General features: G+C 40.4%; 1 protein-coding gene across 2 annotated transcripts in view; it reads right to left on the bottom strand.

The window, feature by feature from the left end:
• NEBL (nebulette) overlaps positions 1 to 20846 on the bottom strand; it is an 83439-nt gene extending 62593 nt beyond the window's left edge. For both annotated transcript variants that reach the window (XM_053468189.1, XM_053468190.1), the window contains exons 1-2: positions 20756 to 20846; positions 15139 to 15233 (exon numbers count right to left, since the gene is read on the bottom strand). In XM_053468189.1, coding sequence (XP_053324164.1) covers positions 15139 to 15233; positions 20756 to 20824 — 164 coding nt within the window. In that variant the 5' untranslated portion in view covers positions 20825 to 20846. The remainder of the gene's footprint in view (positions 1 to 15138; positions 15234 to 20755) is intronic.
• Between the last annotated feature and the right edge of the window lie 2491 nt (positions 20847 to 23337).

Raw genomic sequence — 23337 nt, 5'->3', positions numbered from 1 at the left:
GCTTTATGTGGTTGAGCTCATAATGTATAGTGAAGTGAAGGTCCAACTTCGGTGTGTTAACACTTTTATTGGACAGAATAATTCAATGACAGTATTAATATATATATATATATAATTGCAAACAGCAATCACACTCCTATGCTAAGTCAGCCAGCACATGCTAGAACCTGGGCATGATAGGATTGTGATTGTTGTTATATATATGTGTGTGTGTGTATATATATATATATATATATATATATATGTGTGTGTGTGTGTGTGTTAATATTGTTGTTGATTTTTTTGTCTAATTTTGGTGTTACTTTTAACAAAGTATTTTTTTTTTGTTTTTTTTTTCAGTTTTGGCCAAGTGAATGCTGAATTTTTAGTTTCAGTCCAGAATTTTCATTTCGGTGCATCCCTACTATATACTATGCCAGTCACTAAAGTGGTAAGCCTACACCACATCAATGTTTGGCTTAGTATATAGTGATAGGGGTTGTCAGTGTCTGGCTCAATGTATAGGCACACATTGACGGTGGTACCGCGTAATCCCTAAGCATATAATGATAACAAATATGCTGTACCCCTGTCAATGTTTGCCTAACCATAGAAACTATGCAGTTTTAAAGTGTGTGTGTGTGTGGGAGGGTGCCACATACAGGGTCTGCCACAGGTGCCAAATACTCTAGGTAACCCCTGCATCATGCGGCTGTCAGACCCAACGGCCATGCCTCAGCTCCTCTTCCCACGTCTTAAAAGTGGTGGGATGAAGAGCTGAGGCATGTCGTGTGTGCACGCCGGCCACTTTAATTTCATTAGGCGCTGGTGGAGTGACTGCCGCACGACGGCCGCTTTCAATGTCGCTCGCAGCTGCTTTGATGGTGCAATGGGCCAGTTGACTAGACTCGCCCCCCAGGCCTTAGGCTGCCAGCCCTCCCCTGCTGGATTCCAAAAATAATTCATTCCCAGTATTACATCGATAGTTATATACTTTCTGTATGTTCTAACTTCTACTGGTTCTTTTTTAGGTCCACTTTATTTCTGTGATTTGTGTCTCAATATAATTATGACCTTTATGAATTATTACCTAAAAAAAAAAATTAAATAAATTAAATGTAATAGGTGCAAGGGCATATCTTACACACAGTGTCATACATATACAATAATAATACAAAAGCCTAATTTGATGCTAATATCCTCACTCAAATATTTCCCTGCAATATCTACCCAGTTTGTGTATGTAGGGCGTTGTTTATAGGGTTGTTCCAAAACAAAATGTCTTTTAAATGGTAAGGTTAGTTCCGTTTCTTTGGTCCCTATTACAGAATTATAGTTTTCTCGATATGGTAATAGTTGATTTTTTTTTTAGTCATGGATGTCTGGGGACAGATGGGAGTTTTTTTTTAATCTATAGAAGAAAGGTGTTGGCATTAGGTAATGTTGTTTTTGGGGGCAGGGTGGGGTTTGTTGTGCTGTAATGCTCAGAATGTATTGATGTAAGTCTATGTGGATGAGATCCAAGTAATTATTGTCGAACCTTTAGTTGAGCACAGGAAATAAAGGAAGTACTGTTAGTTTCTGGGTGTATTTTGGCATAAATATACTGAGCTTGCGAGAGTAGAGCCGTCTTCTGCTAACATGTCTGTCTTCTCAATCTTGATGTTACTTATTGTCAGTCAATTGTTATTTGCTCTAAAAAATGTAACCATTATGTAAATAACCAAGTAGGACTTACAAGCTGGGTAAAGAAGGGTAATAAAGTTAAAGTCCTTAGAATTTAGGTTGTCAGGTCCGAGGCTTGATATAACAGAATTACAATCATTTTTATATCGCGGGGGGCACACCACCACCACAGACCCCCACGTCGCATTCAGATATTAGGCCTGTCCTGGGCTTCATTAATTATAAAGACAGCACTGGGAATAGGGAGAAAGCTACAGTCTTGTTGTCCATATAAGTTATGCTTATTAAGTCCCTTCTGTATGTGAGGATGTCAGTATGTGTGCAAAATCATTTAAATGACTTTCAGCAAAGATGCCTGCACCAAAACATAAGTATGCTGTACATACTACCCACATCCAACACACAGCAAGTACCGGAAGCCTATGACACCATCACTGAGTAGCTGCCTCACCGGCATGCAGCAGTTATTAATAACCAACAGCAGCCAATTGTGAGCTAATGTATAAGTCACAAAGTCTATCTGAATGCATTGCATGCCACATCATTAAAAAAACGTAAAAAAAATATCTTCCAGGCAATGAAATACTGCTAGGATATGGACACTGAGACCCCAAATCATCAAAAGACCCTTGTTGTTATTGCTGATCTAATGCACGGTTTGGAAAGTTCTATTCAATGGCACAATAGGCTGCAGATAGAAAAGACCGGGCTAATGAAACACTGCCTACATGAACTGATTCGCTTATACCTGTAAAAATGTTTCACAGCACATCATCAGGCATTGGAAAGCAATGGGAATATCTAGAAACAGCTCAGCATTCTGCTGGTCATGACACATCCCAATTCATCAGCAATTATGATATCTGCTATAAAACTGCAATTTCCCTGCATGCGGACTGAGTGTAATAAGAGTCTGCGTTTACAAAGTGCTTTTTAAGGTCCGTAGTTAAAAAAAAAAAAAAAAAAAGAGAAAAAAATGTACTTGTGTTATGGAGAAGTTGCACATGCAGAGCTGGAGATTCACCCCACACGCACGCACACACACACACACTCGCACACACACACACACACACACACATTTCATGCCGCTGAGTGAAGCACCCAATAAGTGGCAGGAATGTCCCGGACACATCACCTGCACAGAAAATATCTGGGGGGTAGGAAATAAGCCAAATAAATATGGAGGATGTTTTCATAATACCCCAATGCAGTTGAAAGAGAGACATAAAGGTGCATATGATGGTTGGGATGTCCATTTAATAGTTTCAGCTGACAGTGGACTCAAGCAGCATAACCCATTAGTATAGAAAGAAATTGGACAAATTGTCCTGATGCAGCCTCTATAATGTTGATCGTGCGTTCAGAGGACTCACAATTATAATTGTTACATGGCGACTGCAAAATACTCAGTACAAATAATTACATTGCAGCAACATGCACAACTTGTTGACACGTGCCGTTTCCCACCCAGTTCATCACTGTTTGCAGGGTGGCTTCTGAGAACTCTAAAACCTTGGCCTGAATACAACACAATCAAATCAGGGGAAAATATTTGAATCCAATGAAACTTGAACCAAATCTTCTGAGCGGAAATTCTTCAAACAGTGCGCACCCGGGCCAGTCCCCTGCTGGAGGTGGGAGCGCAGGGGGTCCTGGTGCTCTATATTTTGACGGTGTCATTCATTGTGTAAATGGTCCAGTTGGGGAGGTCGACTTCCTCTTAGCCATCGAGCAACGAGACACCGGGGGGGGGTAGAGCAGGCAGCAGGGGGACTATAAGGAAAAGTTCTAGGCTAACAATATATTGTCAGGAGGTATAGATATTGGATACAGGTGACATTTCACCTGTATTAAACGTGGGTTTAAATTCTGATACATCAAGCCTAGATTATCTTTCCGCCAGTGCTACTTTGCAAAGCATTTTGCCAGAAAACCAAGGTGTCTGTATGCGTATCAAAAGGAATACTTAAAGAACAAGAAAATGATCAAAGCACCCCTTTGTTTCTGAGCGTGGGAGAAAAGTATGGCCAGTCTGGGTGCAGTAAGGTTTCTCCATGGAGTTCCTGAGTCAAGTCCCCAGATGAAGAGAGAAGGGACTGAACCATGTATAGTCAGAGAATAAATAAATAAATACAATGTTATTACATCATCGCCCTGTAATAACATTGGTGAATTTCCCCTGTTGGATTGTTATGGGGGAAAAGGTGTGTCTGTGTATTCATATTTACAAGTTGTGAAACTACAGCCAGATCATTAGCAAACTTTGGAAATGCGTGTATTGCTTAAACTCCAGATCAGGAAATGAATATATGCAGCAAGAATATTATTATTATGATTTTAATATTTTCTCTATTGATTATGCGTGATATGCGTGATAGCGAAAGAGAGAGAAAGGGGCGCCGAGTGGTTTTTGCTTACCAAGCTGTCAGTACCCGCTCGGCGCCCCTCTCTCTCCTCTGCGGCGAGTCTCCCTGTTCGGTCTCGGTGCCTGCTTATAATGCTGAGTGCCGGAAGATTACCTCATTTCCGGCGCTCAGCATTACAAGCCGGCACCAAGACCGAACAGGGAGACTCGCCGCAGGACTGCTGAAAGGTAACTACAAGGGGGGGCGGGGGTAAGGGTAGATAATAGGGAGGGAGAGGAAGGGTAGATAATGAGGTGGCGGCAGGGACGGAGGGAGAGGAAGGGTAGATAAGGGGGGGGCGGCATTTTAAAATTCGCCCCAGGCGACATTTTGCCTTGGGCCGGCCCTGATACTCATCAATGTTCTGTTGAACTACTTGATCTTACACATCAAGATCTGAAGTCCCATGAGTGTGCGCTAATTATGGATTTATAATATATATATAAAAACGTGTGTATGCATTAAGTCTAAGCTGTGTTTGACAGGCTATTATTACTACGTACAGAGCTTTCTCACTGCTGACAAAGTGTCAGGTTTGGTGTGAAATACAGCAGGACGTCTTTCTCGTGCTCCTTTTACCTTGTAGTTTGATGAGGCATCATTGCCACCTATTTGGAGAATTAGATTTTGATTTCAAGGGAACTCACTGTTTTTCGCATAATGAAATTCATCAATAAACCGACTATAGCTTGGGCTTTTTGTTTGGTTGTGAGTGTAATTGTTGGGGTTATTTAGTTGAAATGGTCGTGTCCTAGAATTTGAGATTGGCAGCAGCCTGTCAATTGAGTTTTGTCCTTAAATTCAGTATTTTAACCACCTTTAGGAGGTCTACCTGACCAATCAGCAACTTAAAAATAGGGGAGAGATAAGATAATGGAAGGAATAATCATGCAGTGGAAACAAAGCTATAATACTTCTCTCATGGTATACTCATAAGGTAGCTTTTTAGAAAAGTTATTTGACAGCTGATTTGAACCATTCAGCTCATCTAATCTGCATGTTTGTGCTGATGTAGAGACTCGGACCTTAATCGTGTCCTTGGTCTTGTCTTAGATTTAGGAGAGCTTCCCATCCCATGCATGGTTACATTCTCTCACTGTATTAGCCTCTACCACTTCTGCTGGGAGATTGTTCTGCTTAATATGGTTCTATCATATCCCTCTTTCTTCTATATTCCAGGCTATACATATTAAGATCTTATCTGATCACTTATATTGTACAAACCATTTTAATTGGCTGTGGCCACCTATGATGTAGATGTGGCTGACAGCTGGATATAAGAGTCCGCACATTAGATCTTTATGCTCACACAGCGTGCAGCCGGGCATATCCAGCCAGTGGCCGCACACTGTAGCATGGAGTGATTTTGGCCAGCAGTCTACCTGGCATTTGCTCGGTGTGCCCGATGGCCAGTCCGTGCCTGGATATCCATCAAATATTCATTGTTTATTGTAATTAGTCATGATGTCCAACATTTACATGTCTTTGGCAGCTGCCAGGAATGTAGCTCCTATGTATGATATATCTTTATATATTCCCTGGTGTGCAACATTCTTTAATCCCTTGAACCTAAATGTTTTCTTGAAATGTTGGGGCACAATCTCTTCTTTACTTTTTTTTTGCTGAGTGTGTTCTGATATTTAGACTTTGCCGTGGTATAGGTTTGATTAAATACACTTGCAACATTTCACTTTGTTTAGTGTGCCAATTAATACATCTATTCATTTGCCAATTTAATGCTTCATCTATTCATTTAATCAATTTAATCTATTCGTTTTGCCGTCCCATCCCACGTGGGAGCTTGTCTCCCTGAGGACTACCCTGGCAAGTAATTCCCTGAAAACAGGTTGGCTTTCACATCTCACGGCTATTCTAGAACAGCCCTGCTCATGACCGTTTTAGCCACTTTACTGATTATTACACGGTTCACTATTGTCTCTGGGTCCTGCTTTCAGGTTTGGGGTGGCTTCTCTTTTTTTCCTGACAGTAAAGGTTATTAAAATATCTTTGGTGTCACAGAATATATCTCCGCACAATTAATTAGCACAGCCTTTTGCAGCAGGTGATCTTTTTGATAATGTAATTTACAATATTATCTACATTTGCTTCCTGTTTTACAATAACAGCTTTTTTGTTTTATTTTTAGGTTCTGGGTTCTGATAAATTAGTTGTTAAAGATACACTGCAGCTAATGTAATGCATTTGATAGCCGAACGTCACCTATTGTATCTATTGTTTGCATGCAAATGCATAGAGGGATTCGTCAGAGTATTGGCTCTGTTTCCCAACACCGCTGCTATTGGCCTTGCGTGAGATCCCATCTCATCGGATGCACAGACGCTCACTTCCAACCAGCACTTACCAAGTACTTTAATATGCATTCAACACAGTAGACTGTCCCTTTAAACCTCCGAGTAGCCGAGAAATAAGCAAAACGTAGTCGAGGGCTACTGACTTGAGTCAGTTACTGCATTCAAATTGGTTACATGGTACCTAATGTATTCACTGGGAAATAATATACAGTTTAGTAAAATGTGCACAATGGCATACACTTAACAAACCCATAGACATATTACACGATGCATAGTTACCAAGCAACAGTTACCAAGAGCTCCGTAATTAACATAACATTTTTGTTGATCTTAAAAACAATTCCTCTCACCCATCATGACTCTAATAACATTGGAAAACTATGAAAAGGCACACATGAGCATGATGATGACGCCTTGTCACTTAGTAACATCCCTGCACACGTTCTATGTCTGTCCAAACGTGACGGTATAAGCAGGGCCCCCATTCTTGGTAACTGTATTGTTCTGACCTTTATAACAGGGCTGGACTGGTGAAGATGGGGCTGGATATGTGCATGTTATGGGCCCCGCTTAATCTATCGATGTATTATGCACGGCCAACTATTTGCAAGAGAAACTGTGTGAGCTTTGCTGTGCATCATTCATAGTTGGGTCAATGAGATAAAAGAGTTTCTCCAACATTGCAGGTGTGTTGGGGTGTTTGGGCAGAGGCGGTAACAAACCACATGCTCACCATCCTAGAAAAGCCACCTTGTGCTCCTCAGCCTTAAAGTGTCACAAGGTGGCCACATGCGAGATGTTATGGTGCTCTGTGAGGATCTCCCTAACTGACCCATGAGCTCCATGGCTGACAAAAGCAGGACAGTGTGTAAGTGTTCATTTCGGATCAGACAATCCCATTTCCAACTGCAATTTACACAGAAGTGAAGCTCAGCTGGCCTCCATTTTCCAGTATTTTATATTCAATTTAAAACTCAGGTACAATTTTGTTTGCTAGATGTTTGCCTTGGCTGACTGATTCCCCAACTCACCCGATAAATGGCAAGTGTAATATATCTGTATATCATCACTGTATATCATATCTTAGTTTTAATCACCTCGTTGGACAATATGTAAGAATCAGCTCGGTACGTTGTTAAAACAGGGAGTCACTCAAAATATCACATAGCTGACCACAACGGCAGCCTCCTGGTCTGAACTTAATTGGAACAAAATGATACTTTTATGCTAAAAAGAAAAAATATATATTTTCCCATGGCATTTCCCTTTTAACACTGTCTTCTTCCAAAGGTGGGCAAAAGCACCATCCCGTTTTAAAATAAAAATACTATAATTGTTTTCTATTTTCAACATTTGCTTCAATATCAATAAAAGCTAAAGTTAATTGTGAAATATTTTCTATTAACCACTGAATATTTATTGACTAATTAACCTTTTTTCCAAATAGATTTCCTGACCTATGAAGCAATATAAAGCCGTGAGTGCAGTGGCATTATCCTTGCTTGTTAACAGAATTATGACTGCCTAATACTTCAGCTGTCACAATACACCAAAATTTATAGAACGCACAACAGAAATTAATTGACCTTGGTTGCTTTATCCTTTAAGAAAGGGTTATTAACAGCAATGTCGTAACGCCAAACAAAAGGTTATTTGTTCAGCCCGTCAGAGTCAATGTCAGTAAATAGTGTTACATAGTAATGTCTTGGAAAGGTCTAAAGCTGGATACAGGTTTCAAGATCCCTTTCTCTGAGACCAAGTGACATATTTCAAGTAAACCTCGGCAATTGGCCAATTGGCAAAGTAATATAGCAGTCCAAACCACATTTTGCAACCTCAATGCATACTAAAATAATGTATCATTTTAATGAAACACTAAGTGGCCACCAAAGGATCTCAAGGCATGTAGTGGCATCCATAACATATATCAGGAATGGAAGTGGGATACAATATTCTCCTCTTTATTACTGTTAGTCCTTCCTACAAAAGTGAAGAGATCTAACAGTAATTCCCCATTATTTCTAAGATTCTCATTTTACATGTTATGGACCAGCATATTTAAAATGCTGCCCTGTAGTATGTCGGATGCATAAAATCACAAATCAATAGTTATACATCTTACATACTGTAGGGGGCAGCACTTTACATATGCTGATCAGCAACATATAAACTCTTTGATTCCTTAAAAAAAAAAAAAAAAAATCTAAACGTGATAAAATAACCACCATGAGTGTATGCCTGTACCCCTATAGAAAGTAACTCTATACCTTAAAATAATATAGCACGCATTAGTGAATAGATATAGTACTCTGCTCCAGTTGAATGTCTTCATAGTTTGAATAGTTTACCCATTGTCTTTTAGAATAAGATTACCAACATTGCAGATTACCTGCCCACTATATATGTAAAGAGTTAAGCTTGACTTCAGAATACTGCAATGTGTTTTAAATGCTATTCTTATCTGTGTCTCTAGGAAGTTCCAGGGTTCCCACAGTATGTAAAAATTAGATTCTAGTAATATCATCTCAGCATTTGCCCAAATGGGTCTAAAATAGCTGGTAAAGAACCTGAGTACCCCCATTCTCCTAGTTACAAATTACAATGAACCGTAACAGCTTTCAGCATAACAGATGCAGTCATGAAAACTAGTGATACTTTGTGCTTTTTTGTTAATCAGCCACTGTAAATATTGGAGGTACCTAGTTTAACAATTCAATTTATGTGAGCAGAGATCAGCAGCAGCCTGTGGCAAAGCCAGCATTATTTAATCAAGTTCCTTCTCCATTACAATGGCACGTCAACTTTCCCAATGGGCTGACCCTCAGAATCATGAAATTGTAACCCTTTAATTGCTTGTTGTGAAGATTTTACCGGTGGGCCGGACGGACGACCGACAGACGAACATTCAATGCGGCTGCGGCCGCAAAGTTAAAAACTAAGCGGCCGCGAGCAGGATTGAATGCGGCCGTCATGCGAACCTAGCGGGGGGGGGGGGGCGGTCCGCCCCGGCTGCCGCTCATCTGAGGGGTGCCACCATGCCGGCACGCCTTCAGAAACGATGCGCGTACAACACTGAAGCCACGCCCACCGTCTTCCGCGCTCAGTGCACAGGACAGGAAGAAGAAGAAGAAGAGGAGGAGGAAAAGTGAGAGTGAAAGAAGAAAAGGTAGGAGAGAGTGGATTAGTAAGTGTGTGAGAATGATGGGTGTTATGCTGAATGTAAGTGTGTGAGAGTGATGGGTGTTATGCTGAATGTAAGTGTGTGAGAGTGATGGGTGTTATGCTGAATGTTTGTGAATGAGGGTTTCAGATAGCATGGATGTGTAAGTGTTGGGGGATAGCTTGGCATAGGGAGTCCGTAATCACATTCCTTTCATGCCCAGATTCCAGCATGTAGTGGCTGCCTAGGAAAGATAGGAGTGTGATTGCTGTTATAAATTATTTTTTGGTCCAACTTCGGTGTGTTAACACTTTTATTGGACAGAATAATTCAATGACAGTATTAATATATATATATATATATATATATATATATATATATATATATATATATATAATTGCAAACAGCAATCACACTCCTATCATGCTAAGTCAGCCAGCACATGCTAGAACCTGGGCATGATAGGATTGTCATTGTTGTTATATATATACATATATATATATATATATATATATATATATATTGTTGTTGATTTTTTTGTCTAATTTTGGTGTTACTTTTAATAAAGTATTTTAAAGTTGTTGGGTTTTTTTCAGTTTTGGCCAAGTGAATGCTGAATTTTTAGTTTCAGTCCAGAATTTTCATTTCGGTGCATCACTACTATATACTATGCCAGTCACTAAAGTGGTAAGCCTACACCACATCAATGTTTGGCTTAGTATATAGTGATAGGGGTTGTCAGTGTCTGGCTCAATGTATAGGCACACATTGACGGTGGTGCTGCGTAATCCCTAAGTATATAATGATAACAATTTTGCTGTACCCCTGTCAATGTTTGCCTAACCATAGAAACTATGCAGTTTTAAAGTGTGTGTGTGTGGGAGGGGTGCCACATACAGGGTCTGCCACAGGTGCCAAATACTCTAGGTAACCCCTGCATCATGCGGCTGTCAGACCCAACGGCCATGCCTCAGCTCCTCTTCCCACGTCTTAAAAGGGGTGTGATGAAGAGCTGCGGCATGTCGTGTGTGCACGCCGGCCACTTTAATTTCATTAGGCGCTGGTGGAGTGACTGCCGCACGACGGCCACTTTCAATGTCGCTCGCAGCCGCTTTGATGGTGCAATGGGCCAGTTGACTAGACTTGCCCCCCAGGCCTTAGGCTGCCAGCCCTCCCCTGCAACATTTATTTTCAGTCCCTGATGGTTTTTTTAAATCCCATGGAACTATGTGCAACTCTTGCATTAGGTAACAAATTATCATTTGGCTGACATTTTGGGCTGAAATGGAATACTGTTCACCAAGTAGTTGACAGATTAAAGGACTGCCAACTCCTCCAGAATCAAATGCAACAAAAGCTATGTGTGTGTGATTGGAATGCTTTATTATATTGTCATAGAAATCGCTGTGTACAAGCCGCACTCTTATCATAAATTCTCGCTTACAGTGTAGCAATAAAACTGGTGCTAAACTTCAGTTCTGCACTTGAAACAGTCATTGTCATCCATACTTTGGCATCTGACGCATCCCCTTTAAAACAGAGGAAAGAAGGGTCCGCTATTTATTTCAATGTTGCACCCCAGGTTAAAGTTGTTTCAATGAAACTATACCTCAAACCTCAGATGGCTATTGGAAGAATAGAGTTTTAAAGAAAAATAATGAATGAACAAAAGGAAAGCAGAACTTAATCAACATATCTTGAAAGATAGCCCCATAGCACATTATAATAGGCATTTTTTCCAGTATTTATAGCATGCAAATTCTAGCTGGTTGATTATAAGATCCGAGCAACCATTTATCATTCCATTAAACATAACTGGAAAGACAATAGTGACGTTATGGGATGTTAGATCATTTGATTGTAAGAAATATTCTGCTACAAATGCAAATTCTGCCATCAGTGGGTACAATACAGTCATTGTTACCCATTCCCTTATTGCTCTCTAACAGTGCTGTCCAATTTGTCCGTGTGGAGGGCTGTATTTTGATGGACCAACAAGCTGGGGCCATACCCATGAATACTAGCACAGATACATACTTGCACATGCATGGATACTTACACATACACACATCCATAGGTTGCTAGCATTGCAGCACTGCTGTATAATATAAGTTAATGTCCCTGTCACCCCATTAACCCTTACCTGACCTAGAAGCTGCAACCCTAGTGCTGCCCAGGTTTCACACAGTCTCTGGGTTTAGGTGCTACATCCCAGGTCACTTTGTTTTTTCTCAGGGCAGGAGGAATGATTAGTCATGCTCGCCTAGTTTCCCTCCTACTCAACACAGTATGGGCCTAGCCGCAATAAGACATTCCTGCTCCTATGTGCTGCCAGGAGGGGGGCTCCAGGTGGCCTGCTTTGGGAAGTTCCCAGGTATGGTCATATTGTGCAGCTCTGCATAATGTGAAACTGCATGTGGGTATAAATCATTGGGGTCTGTTTACTAAAGCTACAGCTCCTGAATTTGCGAGTTAGTCAACACGCATTAATCCAAACTTGAGGGAATAGACCCAATAGTGGTCTCTACTAGTGCATTTACACTGTTGAGGACTGTGCCTCGCCATAACGCCTTCACAGCACTCTCTACCCGGTCTTGTGCACTGCGGATGAGGGCACTGCCTGACCCATCATGAATATGTTGCAGTGTGTAGCACAAATGTTTATATTTGTTTTCTGGTATTCTCCAATATACATTTACTAATGAATTTGATATAACAAACACTTCAATCAGAATAACATAAAACGTTACTGTCTGCATTAACCTCTTTAATGCTGACACAGCCATCTTAACGCAGAATCTCTGCAGAGAAACAAAGATCTCGTGTTGTAAAAATAGACCAAGGATAATGGTCTGAGTTCATACGCAATGGTAAGTCCAGCAATGGGGAAAAAAAACAAAAGCCATAGACAGAACTTAGACTAAGGGCTTTAAGTGCCTTCAAGCTGTTCATTTCCTACCATTTAGGATATTCTTTTCCACCTATTTGTGGTTTTTATATTTCATTTTTAAAGAGACTTGGCTTGGATTAGGCCATTTTCACCATATCACAATCTTTGAATATTTTTTATCTGTATACAGTTGTTTACATGTAGGTATTTGCTCCATGGATGAAACATTATTTCAAGAAAAAGGTGAGCAGGTTTTATCTTTAAACTAAAAGTCTTCTTCAGTAAAATATTACGTTGTACATTTAATTGAACAATTACAGACATACCTGTGCCATCCTACTCCATGCATGGCAGGAGCAGCTGGGAGGGGCATGGAAGGGGCTGGTCGGGACCTGACAGAGAATAGTGGGGACCTGATGAGGCTTGGGGAGCATTGCGTGGGGCTGAGGGGGAAGAATGGTGGGGCTGAGGGGGAAGAATGGCAGAGGCTGAGGGGGAAGAATGGCAGGGGCTGTGGCTCAGTATGGCAGTTTCTGTGGAGGAGCAAGGCAGGGATGTTGGTAACACGTCAAAGGGCTGGTGGGGGCAATACAGGGCCTGGGGGGCATGGCAGAAGCTGAAGAGGGGATATGACAGAGGCTGATGGGGGACAATACAAGGTCTGATGGACACTAGTTTTATGCTTATCAAAGTTAAGTGCTAAACATTTAAATGCCTGCCTGTGACCCCCGCTTTAAAGTGTCCCTTTTTTGCCCCTTGCCCCCCCCCGGCACACATATGTAAGCAAACTTATACACATTTACTCATACTGACTCATACTCTCTAACACACACACTCCCTCACACCACATGTATGCTCATCCACTTATACGTACGCATTCGTGCTCACCCACTTATATGTACGCATTCGTGCTCACCCACTTATACATACACATTCGTGCTCACCCACTTATACGTACGCATTCGTGCTCACCCACTTATACATACATACACTTGCACTTGCAGGTATTAATAAATAACACATGGACACATAGCATTGCAGGTATAGAGAACTGAAAATAACCTATAGATTAAGCTTTGACGGTATGGATTAAAAAATGAATGGAAACCCTAAATTGTAGACATAGATCACAGGTCACACACCCCAAAGGCCAGCCCTGGCATCCAGATTGCTTTCACAGGACCTGCCAACACCCTCCTTTTCATATTGCCTTGTAATAAACCATAGAATGGCTCAGTCTTAACTACACAGAAGCAAGAACGTTTATGGAGTAAAGGATTTCATTGGATAAGCAGGGTTTTTTTAGCATTGCAATTCACAGTAAACTCAGTGTGGAGAGTCAGTATGGAAAGTGTCATGAACAGCACTTACCCCGCACAGTGCTGCCAGACTTCTCCCTGAGCCCACTTGCATTCTCCTGCTGCCTGCAGGAGCCCCGTGATGTGGTGAGTCTCTGATGCCCGTGCCTGCACCCAATTTATGGCAGTTGACCCTCAGGGGCTGATGAGACAGTATATAAGTCTCTGACACCCCCTAATATGTGCCCGGTTGTTTTAAGAGTTTCCTTTTCCAATTTAGCATATATGTTTGCTCCCTGTCCCTTCCGTGAGTCCTGCACCAGTTCCTGGTTCCCTGTTTCTCTGTCCAGCCTCCCTTAACCCTGCCTAGCGATTGTTTGGCTCTCTGACCCTGGCCTTTCTACCAGCATTACTTTTTACCTGCTCCTATACTGCTTTAATTAATCATTGCCAACCCTGCCCTGTCTACTGGCATTTCTATTTGCCTGCTGCCTTCTGGACTGTTTAACCCTTGCTGTTCGTGGTCTGTTCATCAACTCTGCCTGTTATCTTGCTGCTATACCTGGGCCTGTCTTATGCTCTGAATTTATATTGAATCTCCCTCCGTGTATGCCTCTAGCCAGCTTTAACGACTAGATATTACTATTATCTTTTATTTAAAGAGTGCCTACAATTTACACAGCGCTTAATACAATACATAAATTCAAAGGGTATGACAAGACGAGAACGGACAGACTGACAAACCGATACATTAGGCGAAGAGGGCCCTGCACGCAAGTTTACAATCTTATGACTTCTACGGAAAAGGGTTCCAGGGATAGTCTGGTAACTGAAAAGTTACCCTAAATATTGCATGGCTACATTCAACGGCAAATATTTAATGCAAAACTACATTCTGTACAGAGCACTGTATTTGCTGCTTATAGAGAATCTACAGTATTTTTCTATGGGTTCTCCTGTTTAACAGACCTAATCTGCGATTCTGCCACACTGCAAGACAGCGCACTTTTAAAATTAATTTACAAATAAATGTATGAATTCCTCCACCACTTTAAATCCCATTTGACCAAAAAAAACAGGAATTACCACAGGAATCTCCAGTCTCATGAATGTACATAAATGCACGTACTAATACCCCGTGACACATCATGCATTGTTTGAAGGAAGAACATTTGTAAATGCCACACAATTTCAGATGCTGCATATCATACCAGACGTTCTACAACATTATTCATCACAATTCTTGGAATACTTAGGAAGATCATCACAATACCACTAAAAAGGCAGAGTTCCACCTAACCTTGTTGATATAGAAGAATACGTTTTTATAATTCTGTCGGTTATAAAGCCGTTGCCCTTTGTGTATATATCCAAACCGCACCCTACATTTTATTTTCGTTGTACTTACGCATTACAGTAAGGCTTCTTTTCATATCCCTTGTAGTTGTTCATGTTCAGTGTCATTTTGCAAACCTCACAATGGAAACATCCTTTATGCCAGTACTAAAAAAAAAACAAAACACATGCAAAATATTGACTAAAATAATCTGTAATAAAAACATTTTGGTATTATGTCATCGGAAAGTACGTGGGACACAAGTATTGCCTTTTATTTCATTGAAAAATGATGACATCTTAGTGGGGTGTGGTACAAAATGTCACTATCACATCATAAACCTACAATAAAATCATCCCTAATCACAGGAGTGCAAATTAAAACAGGGTGTCTCTGGTAAGCAGAGAATTTACAACAGTATAAAACTCAATGTTGGAATTTTTTACTATTTAAATGGACAGCTATGGCAAGTTGCTCCTGTAATATGGGAGCTGGCCTTAGATAACTTTAATAGTTCAATCAATTAAGTGACCTGGACTGGTGGCCGTTGCCACCCCAAAAGCAGATCGAGTGCTGTTGTGCGCACCGATCATCTGGATATACAATTATTCCCAGGTTCAAAAAAATGTCATCCCTTATGTTGGAAAACACTAATATGCTTATCACAGGGAATTTACACAATGTATTCTATGTAACTTTGGCATGAGCAGCTTATTCTGCTTTAGACTCTGAGGCCAGGTCCCTCTAAGGCTTTTGCATAATAGGCCAGATAGAAGGGAGATCTGACTCTCACTAGCCTGCTTATTTACACTATGGAGGCCTAGCCAATACAGCCTCCATTGTAATTGTGTATCCGGCCCCATGTGTTGTAAGACAGGGTGTTGGTATACAATACCATATCCTTGTGTTAAGCAGAGGAGGTGGCACCTGTGGAGGTAGGTCCTGAGTCAAGCCTTAGGCATCACCCAATACACATCTCTGTCTGGCAACTCAAAATACTCAGAAAATGGACTGAAAGGTAGAAATTTCCCTATGGGCTTAATAATATGACCACAACAGCAGGTCATTTGTAATTTGAAAAAGCTGAGATAGCTTTGCTTCAACATCACAGACAATCTATAAAGCTCCATGGTGTCTGGCCAGTGGACTAGTGTGTGAAAAATCATACTCAGGTCTTCAGCACAGAGAGTAAAAAGAAGACAACCCAGTTTGACTGTGCATAGTAAGCAAAATTGCATAGGCCACTCAACTTCCACTACACGTACTTATGCATTTATGAGAAGCCATATTTGTCACTAAAGTAAATAAATCATTACTAGTCACTTGTGTGTGGCCGAGGGCGATGTGACTGTGTGGCTGAACGTAACGAGCAAATGTCTGGGTTTTCAATTATAAAGTGCTTTGTTTCCCAAAAATAATAAAAGTAAATACATTTAAAACGTAGATTGTATCTAAAAAGGGTGATTTGCTAATATTCTTTCTCCTAAATTGTATAGGTTCCTCTGTTGCAAGACATTTGCAACCCATTTTCACATTAAATACCTTGAAACTATACAATTGGAAACGCATGCCTTGTTAAACAGGAGAGATGGAAAAAAATATTGGAATGTGTGTTTGACCTCTGCAGCGTCCTTATGCTGTGCTAAGAATGGTATTTACATTTTAACAGAATTACCTCCTATTTCTACAATCTACTTAAGAAAAGTAGAGAACCAAAGACAAATATTTGCACGCGTAGGGTTAATGCACTTCAAGTCACTTAAAACCACATTACTTTGGAGGTCAAATTCCTCCTTGTAAGAGTGCTTTTCTGGCGCCTGGTAATACGTGCTGATCGGTGATATACATTTACGTTTGCAGTCACTATCAGCGTATACTTCTAATATGAATGAATGCCATGCAGGTAGCATATGGGTCTGGTACGCAAATAATTTGGGGCCCTTCATTTTCAGTGGTGTCCCGGAGATACAGTGGGGGTTTACATAGAGAGCAAAACCACATTAAAGCATCTACTGCACCAGTGGTGGATCTCTTTCATACTTTGCCCAAATTGTTCAGGTATTCTATGAAAACCCCTATTTTGGATATACTTATACTGCAATCTAAGATTGTCCTTTGCTCAACTGAGACTCGGATATACCTCAACTACGACGGCACTACTTTACCCTTTTCTCAGCACAGTCCATCACATGCCTCCTTTAGCCTCATTTTTATCTGCCCCTGAGTGTGGAGTGCAGTTTAGGAGTGGCATGGTGCGTGTGCCATGTGTGCAGCTGAGAGGGGTATAGTATGTGTGGTTGTGATGTCGTTATTCAAATTTCTTTTTGGGGTTTTGTTTTATCAAAATTATAAGTTTTCTTTATCAAGTTATGTGGGAGGTTTCTTTGGGGGGTAATTATGATAAGGGTTATAATGAGAGCAAAGAAAATATTATTTGACCTGGCCTATCAAAGAATATCAGGGCTAGACAAATATGTGATGCCTGCACGATAATGATGCTATTATATATGGGGCTGCTGTTAAAATTCTTTCCATGGATGATTTTTGTTTCCAGCAAGGCCCAGTCTGCTCTTCAAATTTACCATTATGAAAAACTGATGTCAAACTTTGATGTCACTGCGCAGAAGTCAAGTGTCCATGGAAACTCTTTTTAAAACATTGGTAAGTATGTTCTAGAACATTTCCAGACTCTGTACTGGAGGCACTCTACACAAAAAAACGCATAGGTAACTTGCTTAGGACAGAAATCCTTAGCATGAGCATTTTTCTACAAGTAAGGACATTTCTTGTTATTCACGTATCACCTGCCCCAAAACCACTATCCGTAAAAATAAATATATAAAAACAAATTACAAATTAGTGTCTTATGCAGTCTTATGCAACCTCTTTTGCAATAAGAAGTACCCAGCAAATACCTTCCAGTCTGCATATTTTATTCCTTTGTCAATGGCCTAAATCTCCAGTAATACCAAAGACTGTTGGGGTAATAAACAAAACTTTGTGAAATGTAGCAATGGACCAAAATATACAAAGTAATAATCGCCACTTAAAATGGCTTTCCTCAATACATAGTTAATAACATTTGAAAATCTAACTTCAAACATGAGAAAGTCCCCAAACGGTTCATTTCAAGGTCTTGTTACATATGCAAATTGATGCAAACTTTGAATTAGTAACTAAATTTAATGAGAGCTCTTTCAGTAATGCATCGCCAGTTATGATGCTGCCAATATTGAAATTAAATATTCAAATAAACCAAAATGTACTTAGAGATTATGGTAAATTTTCATTTTTGTTAATGCAATGTCCATACACTAAGCATTGAAGCAAATTAAAATATCAACCTCATTCTTCATTCCCTTGTTGTTCTTGCATCTGAAACAAAACTCCTACAGATAACTACACTGTGGTATGCGTTGACAAATTCTAAATGAAATACACAAAAGTACTTAAGCTCGTCAAACAAATTTTACCCCATGTGGGTTCAACTTATCTCCAGAACTTAGTGGGTTCCTTGGGCACTAGCCAACCACGCTGAGTTTTACTAAAAACGTCACGAAAGAAAATGTCACAGCCATCCATAGGCAATAGAACGACTTCTGTTTAACAGAAGTTTACTACAGAGATATTTATTAAGAAGATCTATGAAGGAAAAAAGCTAGTCATCCATGTGGAGAAATTCTACAGCCATATATAAAGAATATTCCATATACTGGAACCCTATACAAACCATTAAAGGTCATATGATGAGTAGATTTACCCAGGATTTCACAGGATTGCAGGATTATGCCATCCTATTAGGTTATTTCACCTGTTTGGTTTTGGGGTTTTTTTGGCAAATAATTAGTTGAGCAGCCTTTGTAACATCGACACAGGAAATGAATTGCTATGCTAGATTTACCACCTTTTGTGACATATTGCAGCTTCCATATGGTAAAATAGTTTAATAACAAATATCTCCAAAACTATTACATTGACAAACAAAGGGCACATGTTACATGCAGTTTTCATAAATGTAGTTATGAAGAACAGCGAAATGCCAATAGATCCTAGTTAAAGGGAATGTGTGATAAAAATATCTTTAAAAGTAAAATAAGGGTTTGCCCTGCTTTGGTGTTTTACATAATTATATCTTCAAATCTTTAAATATTTTTCATGCTAAACTCAATTCTGGCAGGGTCTTATTTTCTTTTGTTGGGTCTTCTTTTTCTGGCTCTCCCTCTCTGGGTTCATGAATTCAGGGCAAAGAACAGTAAGAGAAAGATGGATTTCATAAATTACAATCCACTGTAACTGTAAAAGGTAGGCTGTTCCCATCAATAATTGTAGTGAAATAAAGGAAGCAAAAGAATGAAGAGAATCCAGTATTTAAACTACCTATGCATTAAGTGCATTCACTACACAGAAAGCGTGCAAGGCAAAGCCAGATGCTAGACATGTTGTTGCTCCTCTTACACATCAAAGAGGGGCAGAATTAAATCTGGTGTAAATTGGTTTGGCAACGCTTGGTTTAAAAGCTTCTGGTTTAGTTTCAGGCTCTATCTGTAAAAGATCATTTTAAGGAACTAGCCTGTTTATGGGTTTACAGGCTTCTTGTTTCTTTTTACAGCATTAATATTTGCAGCCCAGGGATACAAAAGCAACACAGTTGCTGAGTTAACAAAAAAATGAACTGTTCAATTAAAAAGGCATCATCCCCAGGGTCATGCATTCCTCTTACTGCAAAGCCCTGGATCTCCAAGTCCTAGCTGCTGGCCAAGATACCTTCTTAATCTGATTCTCATTACAAGAAAGGGGGAGTGATCCACTTTCTCAAGGATACTTTGTTTTTTTATTTTTTGGATGGCACCTCATAGTGCAAGTCAGCGCCCATAGTCACGTATTATTAAGTTAAGTTGCCAAGGAAGCAGCACCTACACAGCTTGCAAGCTATATCTCTCTCTTGCTCCTTCAGCACCTATTTCATCATTATTTATGAGGATCCCTGAGCACAAATGTTCTGCTGAAAAGTGGCATTATTATTGGCCTGATTAGAGTTGTAGTTGCCCAAACTGCCTTCAGGATCAACCAGAAGCTGGCTGGACATGACAGGAGTTGAAGATCTCAGCAGCTGGATCAGTGCCCCCCCCCATTGTCATTCTGCATGTGATGTGTGTATATCTTCTAGATAAAACATTGTGTCATTTATCTCATTAATGGGAACGGATGAGTGTTTGATGGGGTATAACGTGACACTGCAAATGAGATTAGCAGACGTTTGCCAGCAGATACAGTTTCCCGTTCGGTGGAAACGTTGTTACAATGAAAGTATCGAACGTTTCGTGTCTTCTATCGAAATCTGGCTTCTGCTCACATTAAAGCAGATTATTCCGAAACTTGAAATTGCGCTGCCTTCGTATTGCATGAAGGGATGACTAATTAAAAGCATTCCAGCCATAGTCACTCCTTAAGCCTTAAGGTATTTGCTATGTTGGCTTCATACACCTTATTAACCCCTTAAGCACAGGTCATCAAAATAAAGCTACATAGCCATGCAGCCCTCCTCCCCAGCACTAAGTGAATGATGACATCGCATTTGTAGAAAGATCTATATGTTACATTCTGTTCTTCCTAAAGTCTTTTAGACCGAACCCCTCCGTTCTTCAGATCCTCTAACAAGCCATTTGCTACAGACACCAATGCAATTTACCTTGTCCAGGCAGTTGACTTTCTCCGTGGGGTACACGACTCTCCCACAGCGAGCGCACTGTGGGTTCATTTTTCTCCACTCCTTGGAAGAATGACGTTAAAGATATAGAGACAGGACACGGAGTTTGCACTCTTCTCTGGTCGCAGATGTGAAGGAGCTGTCAGTGGGTGAGTCGTGGGAGCGCTGATCAGCTGTGGAACCCAACACACTGCAGTCAGGAGGCAGATGTGTTCCTGCGTGTGTGTGTGTGGGTGTGTGTGTGTGTGTGAGTGTGTGTGTGTGTGTGTGTGCGTGAGAGCTTCCAGGCTCCCCCCACCATGCCCTGCCTTCTTCATCTTTTTTTTAAATGCTTTATTGAAATGTTAGAATCAAACAACGCAACAAAATTAAAGGGACATTCAAGCAAGTAAATAAGGAGAGACACCAGACTACCCCAGCACATGCCATGTGGCAGGAAATATGCATCTTTGCTATACTAACCCAATAATTGCATGTTGTAAAAACCTATTTTATAACATACCTCCCAACTGTCCCTCTTTATGAGATACAGTCCCACTTTTGGACCTAAATCCCTTTTATGTCCCCTGAGATCGCCCTCAGGGGCATATTAACAAGGGGCTAATAGACCCAAGTATGTAATTGTCAATACATGTGAGGTAGTTCCCAAAAAGCTCACGGCCCATTTATCTCATTGTCTCCCCTTTTTTATTTTATATTGATTTATTTTTTCCTTGATATTATTGCCTGAGGGGGTGTTTAATAGTTGGGGACATCTTTGACATCACAGCCTCTGACCCTGTACGCCACCAGAGACCAGAGTTTTCTACAAGCAGCCAGTCAGCTAATCTGACATTTGGTCACATGTAGTAATCTGATTTGTTTTTGTGTTACATTGGCTACTGCACTCTCTAACATGCAAGAATTCTGCTAGGAGGATAGACGAAGGCTTCCCCAGTACACTACAGAAGAATGCTTACTACAGTCCATAAGTCCACTACGTATCTGGCACACTAGGAAAATGCCTGGTAGGTATGGATGCCTATAGCACCACATATTTCCCCCTACAGACTCCTCAGTGATAGATCAGGTTCTGCAGTGTGCGACAACTGGCTGGATACACACAGCCACATGCTGCCAGTTATGGAGTAAGCCTAGGGTTAAAGGTGCCTAGGTGCAGTATTTCTTTGGCAGTTCCACCCATATGTGCACATAATAACATGCAAACTTACTCTAACACCCACTCACTCACTCTAACACCATACACATACATTTACATACACTAACATACACGCTACCCCCCACCTCTCCTTTGCACCAGTAACACTAGGCTCACCCCTGACACTCTAGCACCATGCACTTACACCCAAACACACTCATGCTAACACCATATGCTGATATACAAACACTGGCACTAATACCTGCACTAAGGCACTCGCCATATAGTATCACACACTCACATCACACGCTAATGCCATATACTCATCCACAAAATTTTATCATACATTAACACTCACTAATGCTGTCACCATACCTTTACAGGGCACAGAGAGGGCAAGGAGTACAGAGAAGGTTGTGAAGAATGAGTACAAGAAAGGACTCATAATGACAAATATGAGTGGGGAAATGGGTAGATGGCACAATGAGAGAGACTTGCCTTTGGGCAACAAATTTAATTTCCAAACAAAAAACCCTCTGAATTTCTAAAAGATGAGTATATATACACCAATTAAATTTTAGTTTCCAGCATAAAACAATGCGAGTTGGATAGTTAATGTTAGTTTGGGCAGTTCTGATTTTGACATTTTGGCCCACTACCTAATGTTTTGTTTAAACTTGCAATTTCACACAAATCCACCAGGGGTGTCTACAAAAAAACGCACTTCAGCATTTCAATCTAAATTTTTTTTATCCACCCCATATAAGCTTTATATGCAATCCCTTTTCTGTAAATAAGCTCTGGACAGGACTGGATTGCAAATACTAAGTCTGTTGATATGTTTTAGGCTGATTATGACTGGGCTGCTTTGCTGGACTTGTCTTCCAGACTGAATGCTGCCAGCCCTCCCCTGATGAGTTCCTGTCACAACTGCTTACTTAATTTTTAGTGAATGAAACTATTTTTATCACAGATACATACATTAGTAAATATATAACTTATTCATTTATATCCAGATGATGACAGAATACTTCCAGATACTGCAGCATTTGCTTTATTAGCATCCTGACTATCTTAGGGAAGGGTCCAAAATGGGGTAGCATAATGTTTTATAACATTCTCACATTCAACCGCCTCTTTCAATCCCAATATCATAACATCTTTATTGGATGTTCTTGACAGCATTTACAATTTGGCTTTTTACTCTTTACTACATATTTTGATGACCTGCCAATCAACAGAGCAGCAGACTGCATGTGATGGCGTATTCCTGGTTAATCATTGTGAATGTTTCTAAATATCTCTAACCTGTTACAATCTCAATACAGGGCCTGGAAAACTGAAGGATAATACAGTGTATCTTTACATTTTTTGATAGATAGATAGATGATAGATAGATAGATAGATAGATAGATAGATAGATAGA

Source organism: Spea bombifrons, chromosome 5 (assembly GCF_027358695.1).
Source record: "Spea bombifrons isolate aSpeBom1 chromosome 5, aSpeBom1.2.pri, whole genome shotgun sequence".
NCBI classification, from domain to species: domain Eukaryota; kingdom Metazoa; phylum Chordata; class Amphibia; order Anura; family Pelobatidae; genus Spea; species Spea bombifrons.
The sequence above is the reverse complement of the archived record's forward strand: the minus strand, read 5'-3'. Positions and strand labels throughout refer to the sequence as shown.